Source organism: Phoxinus phoxinus, assembly GCF_949152265.1.
Source record: "Phoxinus phoxinus genome assembly, chromosome: 6".
Taxonomy (NCBI): domain Eukaryota; kingdom Metazoa; phylum Chordata; class Actinopteri; order Cypriniformes; family Leuciscidae; genus Phoxinus; species Phoxinus phoxinus.
Window position 1 is genome coordinate 43,508,491 of NC_136881.1, and position 26,261 is coordinate 43,534,751.

Sequence of the window (26,261 nt, forward strand, 5' to 3'; positions counted from 1 at the left end):
TCACAAGGTCTCACTACTGGTTAGTAATGTCTGTGAAAGACATTTGTGTATGTTACTCCATGTAGTAGACAACAAATCAGTTCTCTTTCTGCTACAAACAAACATTTTGGATTGCATTACTTAGTTACTTTTTATGAAAAGTCATGCATTAAATTACTTTGCGTTACTTTTTCCCACCTGCGCTGGGATTGCTTGTTTGTTTTTTAATAACAACAAAGAAAGTTATATTTTTGGCAAATGTAAAGACCCTTTCACACCAAGGGTGCTTCTCAATATCACTCCTCGTCTCCTCTCTCCTCCATCCTCCATATATGACCCGGAAACCGATCGAGCTCAGCCATCTTGAAGGACATCTCCATTCTCTAATTGCACCGCGAGGAGGCGAGGATCGAGGAGTGAGGAGTGAGGAGCTTCCAGAGGAGCTATGAGCGAGGATACACAGGTGTATCCTATGCGGAAGAGTTTTATCGACTAAACATGACGCACGTATAAATTATCCTCCCCCTTCTCATCGGTCACAATCATTTTAATTTATACTTTACCTTTGCAGTTTATATAAACCGCACATCTCACATATTTCAACAGGGTATCTTGCTTTATTATTATATGAATTTATTAAATAACCAAACTTCAACAACATAAAGGCAGATCCTTTGAGCGCTGCTGATGACAATGAGAAGTGACGCTCGAGTGATCAAGTATTCCAAAGTAGAAAAAAGCTTTCATTCAATTCCTCCGTCCTCAGATCTTTCCTTGCAGCTTTCCCTCGCGTCCTCAAGGAGAAACGAGGAAAGGAAACGAGGATGCACAAATAAGAATTGAGAAGCACCCCAAAAGTGAAGTGAATAAGCCTCAGGCTGAAGGAAATGCATATTCACTCCTGTACAGTAGAGGGCGCCGCTCAAACAAACCTTTCAGCTGCTGTTATTCTGGATTAAAGAACAATAGGATTCAGGAGAAGGAAGTTCAACACTCTTATTTATAAATCTAATCTAAAGTCATTTTTGCTTATTAGTATGGTTGATTTACATCATTGAAGGTCAGCAGCAAAGACATTGGTTAATAAAGTGAGATTAAATACATGAAGCAATTAATTAATTATACAAGTTTTGCATAAAATTAGTTTTTATTAATTTTAAGGAATACTGAATGTTTTTGTGCAAGTGAGATGAGTTAATATATGTTCACATTTAGTCTAGAACTAAAATAACCATCATGTTCACACACACACACACACACACACACACACACACACACACACACACACACACACACACACACACACACACCTCCTCACTTTATTTCTCTCTACATGAGAACAGGAGAGCTGTCAGTCAATAAATGTGAATAAGTAACTATAGTGTTACTTATTTGAAGAAGTAACTTAGATATTTTGTTGTAAATTGAAAAAGAGAGATGTTACTTGTTATGAGTTTCCCCCAACACTGCTGGTGATATGGTGTGTGATATGATGTGCAAGGGCCCAAAAGAGTGAAATTTTTTTTTTTGTGATTACAATTTTTGGGCAGATGAAGGTTTTTGCACTTGTTTAAAATGCATGTGACCCCTTTACACATCTAATCTAGAAACAATGTCAATCAACACCACAAATAGTGAAGCAGCAAACTTTGTAAAACCCAAAATGTCACTGCTAATACTTTTGGCCATGGCTGTAGTTTCTGTGTCTTTTTGCATCCATGCTGCCATCTCACATTGAGTCTGAGACGGCCGTTGTTACTCATCCGCAACAAACATGATTCATTTTAAAATGTAGGCAGCTCTCTTTCTTGGTCAGTTGCTCAGGTTTCTGAGTAAATTAGAGACACTGAAACATTCTCATCGTCAGGTTTGGATCATATCAGCTCCAGGGATGACATCATACCAAAATACTAAGACATTTAAATTAATTATTCTTTAGTTGAAATAAATCAGAAAAATGAAGGGAGAATTCTGTTTAATAGCCAATTACATCGTTAGTGTAACCTCTGTTAATTCTCAATAAGATCTTCTGTAGACGTGACAGAAATAGTCTGGTTAGTAATAAGTGAACTGGTAATGCTGTTTGTGGAGTTGTTTAATCAGATCTTGAGAGATTGAATGTCTTCTTTTATCTTCAGTTCATCTAAGACTGTGTCTGAATAAAGTTGTAGTTTGTGTTCTTATTTCACAGCAGGAGTTTGAATGATTGAAAGAATGTTTCAGGAACATCACACTAACCTTTAAATTACATTATATTAACATTCAGGAAACTGGACATTTTTATGTTCTTGGAATGTTAGAAATCAACGTTCCTATAATGTTAAACTTTAAATCGAAATTAAGTTGAAAGAACGTTTGAGGAACAGTATACCTTTTAAAACACGTTCCTCTAACGTCAAGAAAACGGGACATTTTTCACATTCCCAGAACAACACTGAATATTTGGAGAACGTTCTTATAACAAAAGTCTGTTAGGCCGGTGGCTGTGCTTGTTAATGCTTTCAGGAGGCGTGACTTTGGATGGGGATTTGCAGGCAGGGTGGGACGTACGCCTTTAGTGCCTTTAAGTAGATTCATTAACATATACAACAGTAAGGTATCACTTTGGCTACCCTAGTTAAAAATAAATATACTAAAATGTACTTGAAATACATTTATTTTAGGCTAAGTATGCTACAAAAATTTCACTTTTGGTATACTAAATTGGTAAACTTAATGTCTGCTAATAACAAATGATGTACTTAATGCCCTTTAGTTATCTGGAACATTTAATTGTGAAATATACTGCACATTTTGCTATAGCTATTATGTGTGGGCAAGAGCCTTGCATCTCCGCAGAAAGTGATAATCACGTGCCAGGCCGAGAACTACACGGAACAAGAAAGCTGCACAATTAATGACACTCGTTGAAGTGGAGAAAAAACAGTTCTGTACGACAAGGCATGAGAGTAAAATAATGAATAAATGTGTTTGTGGTATACAGTTGGCTTATAATACACACGCTTATTTATAAGTAGGCACTTCTCCTTTATTTTAGTAATATTAAATCAAGTTCTCTTTCTACTTGAAGTTGGTTTTTACACCACTGATTATGCATATTATTATAAAACTGAATGTGACTAAAGTATAGCAGCATATAGTATAGTAAAGCTTCTGTAATTTAATATTTATAAATGACTTCACAAGGGAATCTGACTTAATTTACATAACACAATAAAAACATCTCACTTACATAAATACAAAAATACAAAAAAAAAAAAGTTTATTAAAACACAAGGTAAAACATACACTGAATACAGTAGGGAAACGTTGAACGTGAAACATAAGGACGACCACATTGGGAGCAGATTGTAAGCACACTGACTAATAATCTCTTACAGAATAACACACCAACATTAGAGGGTGTTGTAGAGTGAGCTTTTGTATATCGACCTGTAGGGGGCAATCTAATGCCATTCCACTTGGCTTAAAAGTAGCAAAGAAGAACCGGTTATGTGTGCATATGTAATCCACCTGTGATGTTATCAGGTGTCCTGCTTGCTGCTGAATCACCTGAGTAAAATTAACCATTTTGAACAGATCTGTTTCTTGCAAGTTATTGCATTTTGGCAAAGAGGATGGAAGCAAGCAAAATACGTTTCTGAAGAGGAAAGACGTTTTTAAAAGGTGAGGAAGCTGAATCCATACAAGTTGGAGCTTTGGAAAAGAAAATGGCCAACATGATAGGAACAGTCACGCCATTTGATGGTCAATCTCATAGTTGGGAAGAATATTGTTACTTTTTTCTACATTTATTTAAGGCAAATTATATTACAGAGGCAGACAAGCAAAAATATATATTGTTGAGCACTGTAGGAAGGCAAACATACAATGTTTTTGGTGAATTAGTGGAATTGCTAAAAGAGCATTTCAACCCAAAACCCAGTGAAATTGTACAGCAGTTTAAATTCAATTCAAGATCAAGAGAAGAGGGAAAAATTGTAATATAGTCTAAAGAAATGATCCACTCAGTACAAGTTCTGGTCCACTATGACTAGGGTGACCAGATTTCTCAGAGTGGAATACGGGACAGACACAGAACCCACAACACCTACTGCACACATACCTGTACAAGTATTTACACTTAATAATATTGTTAGCTATGTAAAAAAATAAATGTAGACTTACATAAAATTGCAGATCAGTGGGAACAAGATGATGCAACAGCATCATTCACTGTTACCGTTTTGTATTTTTCACTGGAACCAATTTTTGCCAGCGTGCGCTTGTCTTTCAAGAGTTTATCATAAAATGCGTAGCAGTCCAGTCCGAAATTAATTTGTACGAAAAGCATTGCCTTCATTGTTGTAACACTCAGTCAGGATTTTTCATCAGTCCATGATGCATTCATTAACGAGAACACACGTTCCACAGGTGCAGATGTACCCGGCAGGCATAAAACAAACTCCACAGTCAAAGATAAGACTTGCTTCCCATCTCACTAAACACGTCTGTCCATCTATCAGACACAGCCACCTTGTTTTTGTTCCACAGTGAGGTGACAAGTGACAATGTTTTTGGCACAGGCCCACTCATCAAAAAGTATGGCTTCGTCAACCAATGTGAGAGCAGGTATTCTTGAGTAGAATTTGCTGAGGCTGCTCTGAATGTCTCTCCATTCTGGAACCCTTCTCAGTAGGACCCACTCTAGTTCTTTTGTATTCTCCAGTGAGCAGCTCCAATTATCAAGGTAATCCACTGATGCTGAGTAAAAGCTTCTCACTGCACAATAAAAATCATCAGCTTTTATGTCACCAGCTTCAACAAGGGTGTCTAACTGTGTTTTGATGTCAGAGGGAATACATGATTCCTCCAGCCTGGCCTGCAAGACATTTCTCAGATCATATATGTGCAAAGCCACTTCTGTGGCAGATATATTGTCTTGCTCTACTGTCTCCAGTGCACGATGGAAAGCTGCAGTTTGCTTAAGTGCAAATCTAAGCCAAAGTTTTGTGCAATGGTTGCTGAATGTGTCTCTTAAAAACTTTGGGCACTTTTCCTGAGAAAGAAAGTATGCACGTAGACCATCAAAAAGGTGCAGAATTCGTTCAAGAGTTGGCCCAAGAGAGAGGAAACGTGATTAGAGGAGTACTCACACACACTATCACTCAGAAAAAAAAATTATATATATATATATTAACAATGAAATACGGGACAAAACATGCTTTTTTTAATAAGTCGGGACACTAAAATTAGAGTTGAAATACGGGACTGTCACGGGAAAAACGGGACGTCTGGTCACCCTAACTATGACCCTCAGAAGGATTTGATTTTATCATGTGATGCTTGTCCTTATGGCTTAAGTGCAGTTCGTTCCCATAAGATGCCTGATGGTTGTGAAATCCATTGGATTTGTCACGTACATTAAATCAAGCTGAGCGGAATTATTCGCAGTTGGACAAGGAAGGGTTGGCCGTAATGTTCGGCTTACTCCACGCTTTCATAATTCTTTGTATGGTCAGAAGTTTACCATCATTACAGACCATAAACCCTAGTTAAAATAGAGTTAAAATCAGTTCCCCAAATGTCATCTCCTAGGATTCAGCGATGGGCTGTGTCACTATAGAGCATATGAATACAACATCATCTACAAGCCTGGCAAGGATCATGGAAATGCAGATGCTCTGAGTTGGTTACCATTGTCGACAGAATCTGGCACTGGAGGAACGAGTCCTAATGCTGGAGAACGCAGACAGGACCTTGATTACAGCAGAACAGGTGAGAGGGTGGACACAAAGAGGTCCAGAAATATCCAGGGTGAGAGAAATGTTGCAATGAGGATCCCTGCATGAATTAATTGGAGCAGAATTTGACCCATTCACATCTAGAAAAGATGAATTAAGTGAACAGGATGGTTGTGTGCTCTGACGAGGAATCATTCCCAGTGTCGGTAGACCGGAAAGCTTTGCCCCGAAGTTATGTAAGGTGGCCCAAGTTAGATCAGTATGTTGAAAGGTTAAAACCTGTTGTATGTGCCAATAACATATGAATGTTCCGGCTTTTGCCCCAATGCATCCTTGAAAAACCATGGCAAAGATTGCATGTTGATTATGCAGGACCATTCATGGGAAAATGTTCTTTGTCTTGATTGATGGACATTTAAAATGTATTCAGTGAACTCAGCCACAGACATTCTATTTACACATAGAATTAAACGATAAATCACTCATTCATCCTTTTACATTGCACCACATCATGCACACAACTTACTCTTAAAATTGCTGCAACTTCACAAATATGCTGGTTCATCTGGTGAAGCAAATTATATAAAGTGGGAGGAGTTGGATCTGGATCAAACCTCGCCCCCTGGATCTCGTGTTCTGCAGTGAGGACCATCTCTTTAAATTGAGTTTTAATTTATGTGTGTTCAGTTACTTCCCGTTTCACTGAATGTGTGAAATATGTTCATGTACAGTAGAATCAGCAGCAACTCACTCGAGAATGTGATGATGACGTGCGACACTAGAGGGAGATGTTCACACTAAACATGACATCATGAATGAACAATGCTCAGTCATTCTTGTGTACGTCAAATAAACATATAAGATATGTGTGATAAAAGCTGTACATTTATTCTCACATTTAGATTTCTCTCATTCTAATAAATCAAAGGATAACTAACAGTTATCAAAAATACAACTTTATTAGTGGTTTGGTGATATTAGGGATGTTTCTCTCTAGTCATATTCTCAATATTCATTCATATATTACTGTCTGTATATCAGTGCAGTTCTGATGACATTAAAACAAAACAAGTGAAGCACACATAATCCTACATCTGTAAATGGAAGGTCATTTATTAAACAATTTATACTGAATAGTTTGTAAAGTAATACTTTATTTTACAGACATTAAACTCTCTCTCCCTCTCTTTCTCTCTCTCTCTCTCTCTCTCGCTCTCTCGCTCTCTCTCTCTCTCTCTCTCTCTCTCTCTCTCTCTCTCTCTCTCTCTCTCTCTCTCTCTCTCTCTCTCTCTCTCTCTCTCTCTCTCTGAGTGTGTGACAGAGACAGAGAGAGAGAGTGTGAGTGAGTGAGTGTGCAGTAAATAAACGTGTTTCTGAAATATTTGTGTGAGTTCTAAAGCCTTGGACTAAAGCAGGTGAACCGGAAGAACAGGTCAAACGAAAGCAAGCAGCGCACACAGGTAGTTCGACAAGGAAGGTGGCTGTAACAGCGGGAGAGTTCTTCCACGTAAGTACATTTATATACAACAACTAATGTGTCGTTTAGATTATAAATTCATGGTTATTGTTATTTATGGTTGTCCAGTTGATTTTGAGAGTGTTTTTAGAATGACAGTCTTGGCAAACGCGAAGGGCGTTGTTGTTGTTGTTGTTACGACGTAGTGGAAAATAAACCTGGCGTCTAAGAGACTGAAAAAACACTGGGGACATGCGCGTACATGCAAATTATTTTACCTGGCTTTCCAGCAGATGCGGCAACAGATTTGTTAAATGCTATTTTCCATGAAACACAAATTGACTAAAATGTTTTCCACACTATTTGTAAAGGTTAGCATCATAATCATTAGTCTCGCAAGCCACTCCCACTTTATTTTGAGACGTTTGTTTCAAAATAACCAGATTCTATAAATAAATTTGAGCGTATTAAATAAATTTGTTTTTTGTTTTGTTTCTTTGTAGTACTACTGTATAGGCAGTTTTATGGCTATATTTAAATATATAAAAGCTATATTTATGGTTTATTCATGTTTTGAGGTTATGTATTTGTTACCTTTTTACAGTATTTATCTTTACAGTTATGAAAATCGAAGAAAAACTAGAATACTATACTGTATTGCCAATAATTTAACCTGTTTCATCATTCATATTGAATGCAGGGTCATTACACAGGAGCGTAAACGGCGAAAACTGCAAGCCAATAACGCTGCATTTAAGCTATAGAATTTATCAGATCAGCTCATTAGCATTTAAAGGGCCAGACACAAAATGGTGAGTTTTTGCTAACCCTCAAAAAGTTGGACACACATATACAATTTTAGTTGATCAATTATTATTATTATGCACAGTTTAAATATAAATATATAAAGGTAGTATAAATATGCGTTAGAATCAATAGATAAAGCTATAAAATCACTACATGTGAGCTTAAATGTTCAATTCTCTCTATACCTTTATCAATTGTATAAACTAACTTAACAACTTTTACTTGCACTGAGATATCAAGACTTTTTCTTTTAGTCGTCCTCTTTCATAGATGGCTATTTTCTTCTTTCTGTTAAAAAAAAAATTCCTTTAATTTCCTAACCCGTCTTTCTCAGCATGTAATTGACTGTTCGCTACTGATGTCACACCTAAACTCCTAAACTCAGAATCAAAGCCTGAGTTGACAGAGAAAGTTGATGATCAGCATCATGGTACCAACAAAACCTGGTTGGATTGGTTTGGTTTTGTCAACTCAAAACTAATCCTGTAACCCTGAGTTTGTTCAACTACCATCATGGTATGGGCCCCAAGGCTGTTTCCATTAAAGCATCATAAGTCTAAATAAGTTGTAAAACCATTACCTCCAATGGTCTCTATGATCAACTTAGCTCACAATGCTTTTAAGAAACGCAGCCCAGGACTGTGATCAGTTCACACTCAGATTTAGTCAGTGTTAATAATGTGAACAGCCAAACAAACAAAAAATCTGATCTGAGAAATAAATCATAATTGAGCACTAAAGGCCATTGCACACTGAGTCCGAAATTTTCGTATGCGTTTTTTCGTATTCGTAATTCGTTGGCTCTGAATTGTCAAAGCACCATTCAAACACCAATCAAACTGCTTGATACAGATGTGAAAAACGCAGAAAATCGAACCTGTTTCGTTTTTTTTTATGACGGACGAAAGTTTCGGAGGCAGTGTGCAAGCGTGATTGACATAACGCAAGGTCGTATTTCTTTTTTAACGTGCGAAAATTTCGGATGCGAATTTCAGACTCAGTGTGCAATGGCCTTAAGGCTTGCACTTGTACATGTCAACTTATTCTACTAACAAGTATGTGTAACGTTACTCACACACAACAGAATGGCTGAAGGCAACCATCAAAGTGACCATTGAGTGATGTTAGGTGATAAATCTGTTTGCAGGAGTAATTTTACTCGCTTTAATAGAGAACAAGAAGATCAGTACTGTCTCAAAATGAGTGAGGAAAGAAAGGAGAAGAGAACACAGGGAACAGCATCACCAGAACCCAGCTGTGTTTCTATGAAGAGTAACGACTCTATAATTCAGCCCCCTGGAGTCAGTGATGGAGCAGTGACATCTGACTTAAGGTGATTCACTTGATACAAGCAATATAATTTAAAATAACTTAAGCAGAAACTAAGACACAAGAAATATAGTTTGATTTCTTCTTTTTTTCTGGATATGCTGATTATAACTAGGAGTCTAAGAACAGTATCACCAGAACCCAGCTGTGTTTCTATGAAGAGTAACCAATCTATAATTCAGCCCCCTGGAGTCAGTGATGGAGAAGTGACATCCGACTTAAGGTGATTCACTTGATACAAGCAATATAATTAAAAATAACTTAAGCAGATACTAAGACACAAGAAATATAGTTTGATTTCTTCTTTTTTTCTGGATATGCTGATTATAACTAGGAGTCTAAGAACAGCATCACCAGAACCCAGCTGTGTTTCTCTGAAGAGTAACCAATCTTTAATCCAGCCCCCTGGAGTCAGTGATGGAGCTGTGATATCTGAACCTAGGCATCACAATGCAGCAGTAGTCCTGCTGGAGGAGACTGCAAACTTACAGAAACCAGTGAATGATAAACTACAGAGAGTCAAAGACCAGCACAAAACCAGCATGAAGTACAAGTATGAGAGATTATTTGAAGGAAATAAACTCCAAGATAATCAAACCCTCCTGAACCGGATCTACACACAGCTCTACATCATAGAGGGAGAGACAGAAGGAGTGAATGAAGAACATGAGGTTTTACAGATGGAGAAAACCGCCAGTACACAATATTCACAAGACAATCCAATCTACTGCAATGACATCTTTAAAGCCTCTCCTGAACCAGGACATGAGGAGAAAGATCACATCAAGACTGTTCTTACTAAAGGAATCGCTGGAATCGGGAAAACCGTCTCTGTGCAGAAGTTTATTCTGGACTGGGCCGAGGGAAAAGCCAATCAGGATGTAGATTTCATGTTTGTGCTTCCATTTCGAGAGCTGAACCTGATCCGAGATCATCAGTACAGTCTTCACAGACTTCTGCTGGACTTTCATACTGAACTTCAAGATCTGGACTCAAAGATTTATGAGGAGTGTAAAGTTGTGTTTATTTTTGATGGTCTGGATGAAAGCAGAATCACACTGAAGTTTTCAGACGCTCAGGAAGTTTCTGATGTGACTGAGACTTCAACAGTGGGTGTGTTGATGTCAAACCTCATGAAAGGAGATCTGCTTCCCTCGGCTCTCATCTGGATCACCTCCAGACCAGCAGCAGCCAATCAGATCCCCTCCAAATACATCAACCGTATGACAGAGATTCAGGGATTCAATGAGCCTCAGAAGGAGGAATATTTCAGGAAGAGAATCAGTGACGAGCATCAAGCCAGCAGAATCATCTCACACATCAGAAGAGCAAGAAGCCTCCACATCATGTGCCACATACCCGTCTTCTGCTGGATCTCATCCACTGTGCTTCAGAAGCTCCTGGAAGAAGATCTGAGTGCAGAAATCCCTCAAACTCTGACTGAGATGTACATCCACTTCCTGCTGATTCAGATCAACATGAGGAATCAGAAGTATGAAGAGAGAGATCCAGAGAAACTCCTGCAGTCCAACAGAGAAGTGATTGTGAAACTTGCTGAAGTGGCTTTCAAACAGCTGATGAAGGGCAATGTGATGTTCTATGAGGAGGACCTGAGAGAGAGCGGCATAGACATCACTGACGCCTCAGTGTATTCTGGGATTTGCACTGAGATCTTCAAGGAGGAATCAGTGATTCATCAGAGGAAAGTCTACAGCTTTATTCATCTGAGCGTTCAGGAGTTTCTCGCTGCCTTCCATGTGTTTTACTGCTATTTAAGAAGCACCGTGGAGACCCTTAAGGTTTTTGATTCAATGCATAATTTGCTTAGAGGTGCAGTAGATAAAGCTCTTGAGAGTAAGAATGGACACCTGGATCTGTTCCTGCGGTTCCTGCTGGGCGTCTCACTGGAGTCCAATCAGAGACTCTTACAGGATCTACTGATGCACACAGAGAACAGCTCAGAGAGCATCAGGAGAACCACACAGTACATAAAAGAGAAGATCAAAGATGGACATGGACTCTCCGCTGAAAGATCCATTAATCTGTTCCTCTGTCTGCTGGAAGTCAAAGATCAGACTCTGTCCAAAGAGATTCAGGAGTTTGTTAAATCAGACAAAAACTCAGAGGAGAAACTCTCTCCTGCTCACTGCTCAACAATCGCCTACATGCTTCAGATGTCAGAGGAGGTGCTGGATGAGCTGAACCTCAAGAAATACAACACATCAGATGAAGGGAGAAGAAGACTGATACCAGCTGTGATCAACTGCACAAAAGCCATGTAAGTGATTTGTACTTATAAACTTATGACATTTTTAAATTATGAACTGTTTATCTTTTTACATTACTTGATGTATATTTTCACTATTACAGATTTTGCACTCACACAGTAAAATTGTTTTACTCTCTTTCAGTCTTGCTGGCTGTAACCTCACTGCTCAGTGCTGTGAAATTGTGTCATCAGCTCTAAAATCCTCAAACTCTGTCCTGAGAGAACTAGAAATGAGTAACAATGACCTGCATGATTCAGGAGTGAAGCTGCTCTCTGGTGGACTGAAGAGCCAAAACTGTCAGCTGGAGATACTCAAGTGTGTAGTAATAATATTTAGCCAGAGGTGTAAAGTTGTCACAGTGTCTGGTTTGTGTTTCCCTGGGTTAAACACTAGAGGTCCTCAGTTTTCACGGTGTCTAAGCATTCTCACTACGTTTCCCATGATCCTGTCTGTCACTGAGTGTTCATTGTGTTCAGCTGTTTCTCGTCACCTCGTTCAGTGTCTGCTGTTCCAGAGCTGGTGCCCGTGCCCGTGTCTGTTCCTGAGCTGAACGAGGTGACGAGAAACAGCTGAACACAATGAACACTCAGTGACAGACAGGATCATGGGAAACGTAGTGAGAATGCTTAGACACCGTGAAAACTGAGGACCTCTAGTGTTTAACCCAGGGAAACACAAACCAGACACTGTGACATAAACAGCTGAACACAATAAACACTCAGTGACAGACAGGATCATGGGAAACGTAGTGAGAATGCTTAGACACCGTGAAAACTGAGGACCTCCAGTGTTTAACCCAGGGAAACACAAACCAGACACTGTGACAAAAGTCCAGGGGTCAGAAAGTAAAAGTCCTGCCATATGTTTATTCCACCCATGAACTCAACCAACTGACCAATTACTCACCAATTAAACTCACCAATTAGCTCGATATCTTGGCTAAAAAACTGTGCTATTTAGCAAATCCAGGTGATTGGAACAAAATACTGAGGATGACTTTTACTTTCTGAACCTGGACTTTACACCTCTGTATTTAGCCATGTGTAATCTCTGATAAGAGGCCATATACTCTGGATGCTATGTATTTTTTCAATTAGGAGATTACATTAAATAGCTTTTGATAAGAGGAGCAGCTCACCTCACCTTTTCCCTAGTGGCATAGCTTTGATTTGTCTGCAGGCATGAGGCCACAGGTAAATACAGCCATATAGATTTAGATCTGCCATTGATAGTAAAACAAATGTGCCACTGTCTCCCTAACTAATATGGAAAAGTCACTTTAGAGCTAACAGTGTCATTACAACCTAACAATTAGATTGATTAATTTAATGTTCAGGTATGTGTGAAAATTGTCATTTGCTGGATTATAAAAACATTCCAAAAAAATCCATCATTTTGACAGATAAAAAAACAACAACAAGGTATCTGGTCTACTGTGTTTCTCTTAGTTACAAACCTTCCCACTGTAAATTATAATAGGGAGAGAAGTAGGGAAGAAAAGGTGAGTGATGATTTAAAGAGAGAAAGTAGAGATTCCAGGTATAGTCCAGTGGAAGAACTGAGATATTCATTAAATCGGATCACATTTTCTGTTTTCCACATTTATTGTGGAAAACAATTCACATTAGAATTGAATTTAAACAAATGTGGAAACATATGAGAAATACAGCAGTTACATTGGTTACATTTACAAGTTACTATAACATTAAAGCATTTATGCTTAAACATTAAAATTGTGTAATTTAATCATCCTCATGTTGTTTTACTTTCTTCCCTGCGACACAAAAGGAGATAATTTGCACAATGACCAAAAATGACAAAAAACAAGAATAGATTTTAGATCTTCTCTCTCTGTAGGTTATCAGGCTGTATGGTGACAGAGGAAGGCTGTGGTTATGTGTCTTCAGCTCTGAGTTCAAACCCCTCACACCTGAGAGAGCTGGATCTGAGCTACAATCACCCAGGAGATTCAGGAGTCAAGCTGCTCTCCGACAAACTCAACCATCCAAACTATAGACTGCAGATACTCAAGTATGTTAAGGACAATTATCTATATATTCTCTGTATCTATAAAAGTCCAGCTATGACACTGGAGGGTGCTCAAAATCCTGCTGCACCACTCACATAGTTTTCTTAACTTAAGGGCTTTCATGCAACCGGTCCCCTATTCTCAGCATTGCAGTGCAAACTAACATGGCAGCGCCCGTCAGGCATTATAGATCAACTTACATGATCATTAGGTGTTTGAACGACAACATAAATTCACTTACATGTATTTAAGAATCAGAATATAAGATATTTCAGATATAAAAAATATAAAAAAAATAAAAAAATGAAATAAAACCGATAGATAAGTTATACTTTAAATAAGTTATATTGTGTAATGGTGACTGACAAGCTAGATGCGTCACCATGGAAATAAACCTTAATGTTTGCAATGTTTGATCGGCTACCGATCGCTATCGGCTGATAATCGCTTCTAATGATTTGATCACTGATCTCTCAATTTGCCGTTCTCACAAACCGGTCGGTCAAGCTGACGATGTGTAAAGACGCACTTGTGCTGTGCTTGTGCTGTTTTGCGACTAGATATAGTGGTATCTACAGATACTGCTTCCTGTGATTGACGATCAGTGATCGGTTCCAAAAATCCTGATCGGAGCTCCCTTACTAAGACATTGATACACATATGCATGGGGTTTTTAGTGAAAAAGTCAAGCACTGTAAGTAAGTTGTCATGTGGTATCCGAATTGTGTTGCACAATGATGAATAACTCGCACAAACGTGCACCATTTTCAATCTTTTTTTATTCGTAATGTCTTTTATTTTCACAGATATGTTATCAAAGCCCTTCAAATGAGAATAAACATGGTGATTGTTAATGCTGAATTTTTATTTTCATGCATTAACAGCCACTATCTGCGTTGTAACGTGTAGGCTACATGATGTTTACCATAATTCGGTAACACTTTACAAAGTTTGTAAACAAACTTTAAGTTCTCTTGAAAAAGCCTAACTTGAAAGTTTGAAGTAGTTTTAAAAGCTTGAAGTTTGAAGGTTTTAAATTGGAAAGTTTTAGTTTAGTAAGACGGACTCTGTTTAGGCTATTAAGGAAATGTAATTTTGCCAAAAGAAGAACTTTTATTTAAAATAAATGTTAATTTTAAATCGGTCTACTTCAGTGTGATATTTTACCATATTATCATGCTTAACGCTGATAATTTATAATAATAATTGTAATGTGATGATCAGATGCAGATATCTAATTCAGAGAATATCATATGTTTGGGTGGTTGGAGGGTGGATTATTTATTATCTTATTATCAAAATACACGGTCAGGATTTCACCACCTCCGCCTCGTTTTAAGCCAGGAAAAACCCTGCATGTGCAATATAAAGTACTACATCTTTCTTTCTTTCTTTCTTTCTTTCTTTCTTTCTTTCTTTTGTTTTATTGCTTTAAAAATAAATACATATTAAGCCAATAAAGCAAAACCCTGTCAACAAAAGTCACAAAACAAAACTGGTATTACACTTGACATTCTGTCCCCCTCACGTTTGAAATGATGGCTATGCCCCTGCACACGTGAATCTTCTTTAGAATGATATGAAAAGCGCTATACACAGATTTGACAACACTATATTTAATTGTTTAATGTACTAACGGTTAGTTTTGTCTGTATGTTTGTGTTTTAGTTTGGATTACGCAAGGCCTGTATGTATCAAACCAGGACTACACAAATGTAGGTTATTCCTCTGACACACTCTTGCACATTTAGTAAAAACAAATGTGATTAACAAACTGTTTTTAATATCTGTCATCTTGTGTTCAGATGCCTGTGATCTCACACTGGATCCAAACACAGCAAATACTCATCTCATTCTGTCTGAAGGGAACAGAAAGATCAAATATGTGAAAGAGCGTCAGCCGTATCCTGATCATCCAGAGAGATTTGCTGATATTCCTCAGGTTCTGTGTCGAGAGAGACTGACTGGACGCTGTTACTGGGAGGTTGAATGGGGCCTTGGGGACGATGAACGGGGCTCCTGGGCTCGTATAGCAGTGGCGTATAAAGGAATCAGCAGGATAGAAGGGACTGTCTGTAAGTTTGGATACAATGACAAATCCTGGTGCCTTTTCTGCAATAGTAAAGGATTTGCTGTCTGGCACAATAATGTGAGCAATAACATACCAACCCATGTACCAAAATCTAAGAGAGTAGGAGTGTATGTGGACGTGTCGGCCGGCACTCTGTCCTTCTACAGCGTCTCTGACACACACACACTCACACACTTACACACATTCAACACCACATTCACTGAACCCCTCTATGCTGGATTTAAGGTTTTTGAGTCTGAACTGTGTCTGTGTCAGATTTAACAACACCATTAACGCTTCTACCTCCATTATAATCTTGGTAAAATGGCTATAATTGGAAAAGTTTGATGAAACTTGTGAAAATCACCATATACCGTATATAATGTATGATTTCAACTACAAATTTAGTACATTTTACATTGAGAAAGGCATACATGAGTATGCACATTTACATGAGTAAAAGAAGTAAATATAGTCAATCATATAAAAGTAAATTTGACGTCTTCTTTATTGAGATGCGCTTAAAATAGTAAAATTAAGTTATCAATGAGGCATCAAAAAAATATAAAATCTGAGTCATATTTTACTTTGTGAAGTTCCTCTGAATAGAGTCTCAGTCGAGGTGGTCAGATGGTGGTTCTGGATTCACTTGTTGACAGTGTTGGGAAAAGTAATGCAATACAATATTGCGTTGCTCCCTTAAAATGTTACAAATTGCGTTACAAAATTACTTTTTAAGCAAAGTAATGCATTATATTACTTTTTCTCACCTACAGTAGGCTGGGCTTGTTTAAAAAAAAAAAAAAGTATTTTGTGCAAATGTAAAGACCCTTTCATACCCAAATGTAAATAATAAGCCTCAGGCTGAATGAAATGTAAATTCACAGGTGTACAGTAGAGGGTAGAGCTCAAACCTTTCAGATGCTGTTATTCTGAATTGCAGAAGAATATGATTCAGGAGGAGGTTTAACACTCCACCAATAAAAACAAAAAACTTTTTTTGCTTATGGTTTAACTGCATCATCGAAGGTCAGCAGTAAGTACATTGGACAATAAATTGAGAATAAATGCATTAAAATATTTTTTTTATTTAACATATTTAATTATTGGAGGTTTCATAGTCTGATTTTGCATTTCACTTTTGATTTTATTCATTTTGAGTTATTCAATGACAAAAAAAATTAAAAAAATTGTTTGTTTGTTTCATTTTATGTTCTTGTTCTTTTTATTTGTGAGTTTTTATTTATTTATTTTGGCATTGAATAACTTTATTCAGTAGGTCGGGGAGGAGATATTGACGTGAAACGCATGAAGTTCAGAGAAACCTTTTGGACTTTTGCTTTAAATACATTGTTTCCCAAAGGTCTGAATCAGGAAATAGACTATAGTATGTTTTGTTGATCTTTTGCCTTCTCTTCTTCCTTTATTTTCCCCTCCCCCTTTTTCTCGTTTTTCTCCCCTTTTCTTTCTCCTTCCTTTCTCCCCAAATCTTGTTAGGAAACCCTTCCCACAATTATTAGAGTAGCGCACCTGTGGCTGATTGCTAGAGTGTATATAGCAGTATGTGACGTTGCTTCTCTTGATGTCTGGTAAAGGCCTTGACAATGGACGAAACGTCACATGTTTTGTTTTTATCAATAAAGTTGGATTTCTTCAAGAGTGAGTGTTGCACATTTTTCCTATTTACAGGAATTTTAGATTTTTGGTTACACTTTCTCTTTTGTTGATAGTGCATCTCTTTTTTAATATTTTCTTTGTATACCCCTTTCTTTGTATGGAAATGTGGCAGTGTATACTCTGTTGGTCTATTCTCAGAATAAAAAAGTTATAAATCTCACTATATGGTGTTTATTTACTGTAATTTGCTCTGTAAGAAAGGCTTAAATCTGACTAGGACTGGAACTTTCTGTGTACAGTATAACTAGATTTTGTCTCTTGACTGTCAGAGAGGAAGCAAATTATTTTATAAGACACAAAAATACTGCAACATTCAGATGAGACGAACGTCTTGAAGTGTCTAGAACATTCACAGATAAACTCAGGGTAAATATTCTATACTTTTGTGATATCTACATCTTTTTAGTGCTGATCTCGGTTTATGAAACCAGAAAAGCTCTCTTGAAGATTCAGAGGAGTTATGAAAGCATAACAGGAGGGCGGTGGAACCATATTATCATGAGAACTGGTTTGTGGAATGCGAATATAACCGGTTCCTCTAGATGCAGTTTGTTTACTGGAAAAGGTCCGGCCTGTTTTTTTACCCGAAAAGGTTGAGTGTTTCCCTATTGAACTAATCAGTCTGAAACAACACAGTCTTGTTGTACAGTAAGTTTAATCATTGATTTAATAACTGTAATTAGAATGCAGGTTAATTAATTTGTTTATCATATAAATAACTGACAACACTATGAATGTTAGCGTTAGAGATAAGAGGTCATAACACTGTTTTACATTTCTATTACTGTAACTCGATTGGGATTAGACGATCTGATGACCATTTAGCGCCACCTTCTGGACAGAGGCCGATCAGACAAACACATGGATTTTAATAAGAGATTACAAGAGCTGATTATTCATGAAGAAAATGAAAATTTGAAATGATACTTTACAAACTCTTGGAACATTTAACATTGTTTCTTTTAATATGTATTGTTTTATTTACATATTAATATTGAATGATGAATTATAAATTCTACTAAAGATCCTATACATCAGACACAACAGTCTTTATTTTACAGAAGTTTGAACTCAGCAAAAATCCACATGAGCGAATACTGAGATTGGAACAAAATCAGCTCATGTTAATGCTATCAGGGTTTGAAACTGGAACACAAAAACTGGTGCGCAATGACATTTCTAGCTTTGTGCTTTTGCACATGCCACTGATTTCTTTTTAATGACACTCCTTATGTCAACTTTTTGATGAAACAGGAACAAAACAATAAACTGTAACTGACAGTAAAACACACAGAAGTATCTTTTAAACAGTTACAGACACGGACAATCCTATTGAAGTTTCAAAGTAATTGTTTTCCAGCTAAAGTTATATGGATATGATTCGGAAAAGTTTTCATCATATGTTCATTTTACATGCATTTAAAAAATGAAATTTTGATATTTGATATAAAACATCTTGATATTTTGTATTCTAACAAAGACGAAGATGTTTCCAGTTGATCACATAATGTTTTAAATTGCATGTGATGTCATAACTTAATGTTTCACAGTCATTTTTTATAGTAATAGAGATTTAAAAAAAAAAAAATTATTTATGGACATTTAAAGTAATACATAACACTGGCACTAGTTCTGAATTTTAATTATATAAATGCTATTATATTCAGCACAATTGTGAGTTTATGAATAGTAAATGTTTTCCATTTTTTATTGTTAAACTGATCCAGGTGATCCAGAGAGCATGGATATAGATCTGGTCTGGGAACTGAGAAAAATTAAAAACTTTACCTTTGAGGTACGAGAATACAGCAGAGCGAAAGATTATGAATGAATTAAGCTTCAGACTTGTTAAGCTGCATTCACACTGCAGTGGCTGGCGGCGAGATCACAAGGTCTCACTACTGGTTACTAACGTCTGTGAATGACATTTGTGTATGTTACTCCATGTAGTAGACAACAAATCAGTTCTCTTTCTGCTACAAACAAACATTTTGGATTGCATTACTTAGTTACTTAATCTAATCTAAAGTCATTTTTGCTTATTAGTATGGTTGATTTACATAATTGAGGGTCAGCAGCAAAGACATTGGTTAATAAAGTGAGATCAAATACATGAAGCAATTAATGAATTATAAAAGTTTAGCGTAAAATTCTGAGATTGCATTTTATTGTTTTTATTCATTTTGAGGAATACTGAATGTTTTTGTGCAAGTGAGATGAGTTAATGTATGTTCACATTTAGAACTAAAATAACACACACACACACACACACACACACACACACACACACACACACACACACACAAACACACACACACACACACACACACACACACACACACACACACTCACACACACACACACACTCACACTCCTCACTTTATTTCTCTCTACATGAGGACAGGAGAGCTGTCAGTCAATAAATGTGAATAAGTAACTATTTATTTAATTATGCCTCTGGCATGTAGGGCAGCAACGAAGGTCCTCCACTCTGGTCGATTCTGGGCTATTTTCTGGACATCTCCCCATGTCAGGTTCATAGATTTAATTTCTTCCTCTACTGTGCAACGCCAGGTGATCTTGGGTCGTCCTCTCTTCTACCTTCGGTTGTCCAATGAAGGGCTACTCTTGGGATGCTGTCTTGCTCTCTTCTCAAAGCATGCCCAATCCAGGTCCAGCGCCGCTTTGTTACAATGCTACCTATGCTGTCTTGTTGACATCTTGTTAATAGATCCTCATTTGATATCTTGCTTAGCCAAAAAATCTGACAGGTTCTTCTCAGACTCCTGGTGTGGAAGACTGACAAGCCCCTTTCATACAGCACGTTGATCCCGGGAAATTGCCAGAACGCCTTCTGTGTGAATGCAAAACAGCAAAACCCAGGATTGATCCCGGAATTGATGCCGGGATGGGGACCTACAACCCCAAATCAGAAAAAGTTGGGACACTGTACAAATTGTGAGTAAAAAAGGAATGGAATAATTTACAGATCTCATAAACTTATATTTTATTCACAATAGAATATAGTTAACATATCAAATGTTGAAAGTGAGACATTTTGAAATGTCATGCCAAATATTGGCTCATTTTGGATTTCATGAGAGCTACACATTCCAAAAAAGTTGGGACAGGTAGCAATAAGAGGCCGGAAAAGTTAAATGTACATATAAGGAACAGCTGGAGGACCAATTTGCAACTTATTAGGTCAATTGGCAACATGATTGGGTATAAAAAGAGCCTCTCAGAGTGGCAGTGTCTCTCAGAAGTCAAGATGGGCAGAGGATCACCAATTCCCCCAATGTGTGGTGAAAAATAGTGGAGCAATATCAGAAAGGAGTTTCTCAGAAAAATTGCAAAGAGTTTGAAGTTATCATCATCTACAGTGCATAATATCATCCAAAGATTCAGAGAATCTGGAACAATCTCTGTGCGTAAGGGTCAAGGTCGGAAAACCATACTGGATACCTGTGATCTTCGGGTCCTTAGACGGCACTGCATCACATACAGGAATGCTCCTGTAATGGAAATCACAACATGGGCTCAGGAATACTTCCAGAAAACATTGTCGGTGAACACACTCCACTGGCCATTCGCCTACTCTATGGGTCAAAAAACTCTATGGGTCAAAAAAGAAGCCATATCTAAACAGGATCCAGAAGCGCAGGCATTTTCTCTGGGCCAAAGCTCATTTAAAATGGACTGTGGCAAAGTGGAAAACTGTTCTGTGGTCAGACGAATCAAAATTTGTTCTTTTTGGAAAACTGGGACACCATGTCATCCGGACTAAAGAGGACAAGGACAACCCAAGTTGTTATCAGCGCTCAGTTCAGAAGCCTGCATCCCTGATGGTATGGGGTTGCATGAGTGCGTGTGGCATGGGCAGCTTACACATCTGGAAAGGCACCATCAATGCTGAAAGGTATATCCAAGTTCTACAACAACATATGCTCCCATCCAGATGTCGTCTCTTTCAGGGAAGACCTTGCTTTTTCCAACATGACAATGCCAGACCACATACTGCATCAATTACAATATGACTGCGTAGAAGGAGGATCCGGGCACTGGTCAGCCTGCAGTCCAGATCTTTCACCCATAGAAACATTTGGTGCATCATAAAGAGGAAGATGCGGCAAAGAAGACCTAAGACAGTTGAGCAACTAGAAGCCTGTAGACAAGAATGGGACAACATGCCTATTCCTAAACTTGAGCAACTTGTCTCCTCAGTCCCCAGACGTTTGCAGACTGTTATAAAAAGTAGAGGGGATGCCACACAGTGGTAAACATGGCCTTGTCCCAACTTTTTTGAGATGTGTTGATGCCATGAAATTTAAAATCAACTTATTTTTCCCTTAAAATGATACATCTTCTCAGTTTAAACATTTTATATGTTGTATTCTGAAAAAAATATTGAAATTTGAAACTCCTACATCATTGCATTCTGTTTTTATTCACAATTTGTACAGTGTCCCAACTTTTTCTGATTTGGGGTTGTAGTAACATTGCCGTGTTCAGTCCCGGAACGCGCTCTGTGTGAACAAAAGCCGTAATCAATGCCGTGTCGTAGTGATGATGCTGAAGCCGGGATCGTTCGCCAGCTAGTGAAACGGTACGTAATGCGCTAGTTTATGATCGAATCAGTGAAAAAAATGCACAAGCGTGGTTTCTCGAGAGAGAAATCGCAGCTCATAAGCAAACTTAAGACGCTGCTGAGACATTACATGTCACACCGATGTCATGTGTCTTTACTGGATTTTTACGGGTTGTGTGTAAACGCACTCTCTGATTCCGGAAAATCACTGGCAGTTGTGAATAAAACGAATAAAACGAATACGGGTCAAATCCCGGGTCACTTTATCCGTGTATTTTCCGGAATCTCTGTGTGAAAGGGGCTACAGTTGGCATATGTCACTTGCTGTCATTCTCCAGCATTCTGCACCATACAGTAGGGTGGATAGAACGCAGCTCTGATATAATTTGAGTTTTGTCTTGGTTCTATACCGATGAGACTTCCATATGTTGTTTAGCATTCTGAATGCATTTCTGGCTTTGTTGATTCTGTTTTTAATGTCATTGTGTGCACCCCCATCATATCTTACAGTACTCCCAAGATATGTGAACTCATTTGTTGTTAGTAGAGCTTCTCCATTCACATGTATTGGTAATGGATCTGAGATGTTTAGCACCATCACTTCAGATTTCCTCTGGTTTATTTTAAAGGGTTAGTTCACCCAAAAATGAAAATAATGTCATTAATGACTCACCCTCATGTCGTTCTAAGCCCGTAAGACCTCCGTTCATCTTCGGAACACAGTTTAAGATATTTTAGATTTAGTCCGAGAGCTTTCTGTCCTTCCATTGAAAATGTATATACTGTCCATGTCCATAAAGGTAATAAAAACATCATCAAAGTAGTCCATGTGACATCAGTGGGTTAGTTAGAAGTTTTTGAAGCATCGAAAATACTTTTTGGTCCAAAAATAACACAAAATAAGACTTTATTCAGCATTGTATTCTCTCCCGGGTCTGTTGTGAATCTGCGTTCACGACTCCGCAGTGACGCTGCTGACGGAAGACGCTCATGACGTGTTATCTGGTGCGCCCGAGCTTCGTTTACAGTCTGAGGGAGACGCACGCTATATTCAAGCTATTCTACATTGTTTGCGTGGATATCATTTTTTTTAATGGTGCGTAAATGTGCATGTCGCGGATGAGACACTTTTACAGCGTGCGTTTCCCTCAGTCTATAAATGAAGCTCTTGTTTCTTGGTACTGTGTCTCTTGTTTCTTGGTACTGTTTCCTGTATTTTTCTTTAAGCTGTTCAGACGTTGTCTCATTTACTTTCTTCTTTAAGACCCTTCTATTTTCTACAGTTTGCCATGTGTCATCACTTAACAATTCCTTCTTTTCCTTGTGCTTGTATCCAAGACAGGCTTCACTGGTCTTCACATAGGCTGTTTTGGTCTGTTCCCACAGTGTTGATATCGTCTGATTTTGGCTCTGTATGATCCAACATATCTGCTAATGCCTGGAATCTGTTCTTTAGTTGTAGCACAAAATAACCTCTGACCTTGGTATCATGTAGCTTTCCGACATCAAATTGCTTTCTGGCTGTCTTTCTGCTTCCTGTTTTCCTAAGCTTTATTCTCAGCACAGCTGTTACCAGGCGATGATCGCTACCAACGTCTGCCCCTCGTTTGATCTTAACATCAAGTAAAGATCGTCTCCATGTGTCATTTATCATGAGATGATCTATTTGATTTTGATCCTTTCCATTTGGAGAGTACCATGTTAGCTTGTGAATCACCTTGTGTTGGAACAGGGTTCCCCCAATGACGAGGTCATGCATGGTGCAAAACTCTGCTAACCTCTCCCCATTCTCATTCATGACACCGCAACCTTCCCATCGCCCTGTTGTGTTCTGTGTTGCTGTTTCCCATCTTAGGTCCCCCATCACAATCCTCATGTCTGGGTGTGGTTTCCAATATAGCCTGCAGTTGTTCGTAGAATTCATCTTTCCAGGTGTCATCGCTGTCATTTGTTGGAGCATAGCACTGGATGATAGTTGTGTTCATTTGCTTCCCCCTCAGCCTAATCTTCATGAGCCTACTGTTGACAGGTTTCCACTTTATCAAGCTGTTCTCTACTCCTTTCTTCAGAATGATGGCTACTCCTTGCCTATGTTGGTGGTCATCTCTTCCTGAGTACAGCACTGTTACCCCTGTGCTTGTTGTGAGTCTCCCTGATCCTGTCCATCTGCTTTCACTTACTCCAAGTATATCTATGTTGTATCTTCTCATCTCTGATGTCACTTGTGCTAATTTGCCTGTATCGTACATTGTTCTTACATTCCAAAATCCTATCCTAGTCTTAAGTTTGGCATTCAGAATTTCCACCTTCCTGTCACTGGCTTCCTTTCGGCTTTCACCAATGGCATTCATCCTAGCATCTGACGATAGTCCTGGAAGTCCATCACGCCCAGTAGTGTTGATTCCTTCTGTTGCTGGTTCCGTAACGTGCTTGTTTTTTACAAGACAGAGTTGTTAGCCCTGTGCTGAACCTCCAACCTGGAGGACCAGTGGATTGCTTTTTGTCTAGCCTCTACCCTTTGACCTGTCCAGCATGGGTGGCCCTACCAGGAGTTAAATCTCCCGCTGGAATAGCTCTAGGGGTCATTGAGACACACAAACCAAAAAGATTGTGTTATGGCTAAATGCCTTTACCTGATAATGATGAACACACACTGTAAAAAAAAAATGTTGGTTTAACTTTTTAAAAAGCAAGTTACCTTGTTGCCTTAAAATTTTGAGTTCGTTGTAATAATAAATTTGAGATAATACAATGAGGAAGAATGGTTTAATAAACAGAAACTCAAAATAGTATGTTATCTTCACACATTAGTTATCGAAGTTGATTTGACAAAAGATAAAAAGTTGTGATAACAAATCATGAAAATATTGTTTTTACAGTGCAGAAAACAAAAACTTTAGATTGTTTTGCCATACAATCTGAGCAGGTAGCGGAATACGGGAAAGCTAATGAAGTTACATTAAAAGCCACATCTCTTTTGTTTACTGCTAAAAGCCTTAAAAACTTTGTAAATAGTTTAAAAAAAATCGCTGGTGGGTTGAAGGTTTGCAACAGTCAACTCTACAGAGAGCAGACACACGGGTGGAGAATGCCTCCATCTAGAGGTGGATGTTCGGCAGCACATCAGTGAGAAACACCTGTAGTCGCAGTGACAAGGAAATGTGCTGAATTCTGCAGTGAACTTTACTGATTATATGTGTATATTATATATATATATCGAGGCTGCTGAAAGAGTTTAGGTGAGCATTAGGATTGCATCTGAAGAGTTGCAGAATTATTTATATGACTTTAATACCAAAGTGAATCAATCAAGGAGCACAATGGTTATAGGTTCTGTTTGATTTTATATTATTCTTTAGTACATTTTTGTGCAATTGTTTCTTGTTGTGTAAAACCTGGAAGTGCGTTTAGTAGTAGATGTGAAGTTATCCAACAAGGGAAATGACATCACATATCCAGAGGTGAGTTTTTGTGTTTTATTTGCCGGCTCTGTGGTTGATATTGATACACATCTATTCTATTTAAGTCGATAAAGCTGAATGCAAATGTTCGTCAACATGCAAAAATAAAACCACTGAAGCTCAAGAGGAATTTAGAGAGATTTGCATGAAAGCAATGCAAATGATAAATGATGACACCGGGATTATGGCAGTGAAATTAGTCATCCTTGCCTTGAATACCTGTAGACTTATAGACTTAGGCACCATCTTTATTTTCTTATTTTTTCACATTTAAGATTATTTTTGCTGTTATTTCAAATTCCTGTTATATATATTTTATTGATTATATTTTTAGCCTTGTCCCAAAACAGACTTTCAGTCTTGGACAATGAAATCCATTTTTTTTTTCATGTTTAAAACATGATGATATTTTGCACCAAATTGTCAAACTGCAAAAAGTATGAAAATATTACTTCTTGTGGTTCAATGCATTTTTTAATTACATAAAATACAAGAAAGTAGACAAAGAAGTAATTCTGAATGGTGTCAAACTAAATGTATCAACACAACACATATTTTGAGAAATGTTCAATTCACATTTACTTGTATAGCACTTTTCACAATACATATAATTTCAAAGCAGCTTTACAGAAAATGCATTGAGTCCACATTAAAACTTAGAGTGATCTGTTATCAGAGGTAGGCTAACTGTTGTGTAGTAGCCTAGGCTATTTCAGAAATGTACAAATAAGTTAGCTGAACATTTATTGATTAAACAATGTAATAATTTAAGGTAGAAACATCGAGCTCATTGTCTAAAAAGGACAAACATTACAGAATTTATGTCAGAATTCATTCCACTGTGACTATATATTTAAATATGAGAGAGAGA

General features: G+C 37.8%; 1 protein-coding gene across 2 annotated transcripts; it reads left to right on the forward strand.

Annotated features, from left to right (window-relative positions):
* Positions 1-7,027: 7,027 nt before the first annotated feature.
* LOC307001053 (protein NLRC3-like) lies at positions 7,028-17,501 on the forward strand. Of its 2 annotated transcripts, none has more exons than XM_079617154.1 (8): positions 7,028-7,209; positions 9,113-9,298; positions 9,410-9,517; positions 9,629-11,572; positions 11,706-11,879; positions 13,422-13,595; positions 15,262-15,308; positions 15,399-17,501. In XM_079617154.1, the coding sequence occupies exons 2-8, from the start codon at positions 9,165-9,167 to the stop codon at positions 15,944-15,946; spliced, it is 3,129 nt and encodes a 1,042-aa protein (XP_079473280.1). In that variant the 5' UTR covers positions 7,028-7,209; positions 9,113-9,164; the 3' UTR covers positions 15,947-17,501. The 2 variants fall into 2 exon arrangements, with proteins under 2 accessions (XP_079473280.1, XP_079473281.1); XM_079617155.1 differs by having other exon boundaries at positions 9,137-9,298.
* Positions 17,502-26,261: the final 8,760 nt, after the last annotated feature.

What these genes read in the sequence shown, in the direction of transcription:
- LOC307001053 (XM_079617154.1), top strand. Translation starts at nt 9,165, where the DNA reads ATGAGTGAGGAAAGAAAGGAGAAGAGAACACAGGGAACAGCATCACCA. An exon ending in TATAGACTGCAGATACTCAA is followed by an intron (nt 13,596 to 15,261) that starts GTATGTTAAGGA and finishes TTTGTGTTTTAG; the next exon opens with TTTGGATTACGCAAGGCCTG. An exon ending in CAAACCAGGACTACACAAAT is followed by an intron (nt 15,309 to 15,398) that starts GTAGGTTATTCC and finishes TCTTGTGTTCAG; the next exon opens with ATGCCTGTGATCTCACACTG.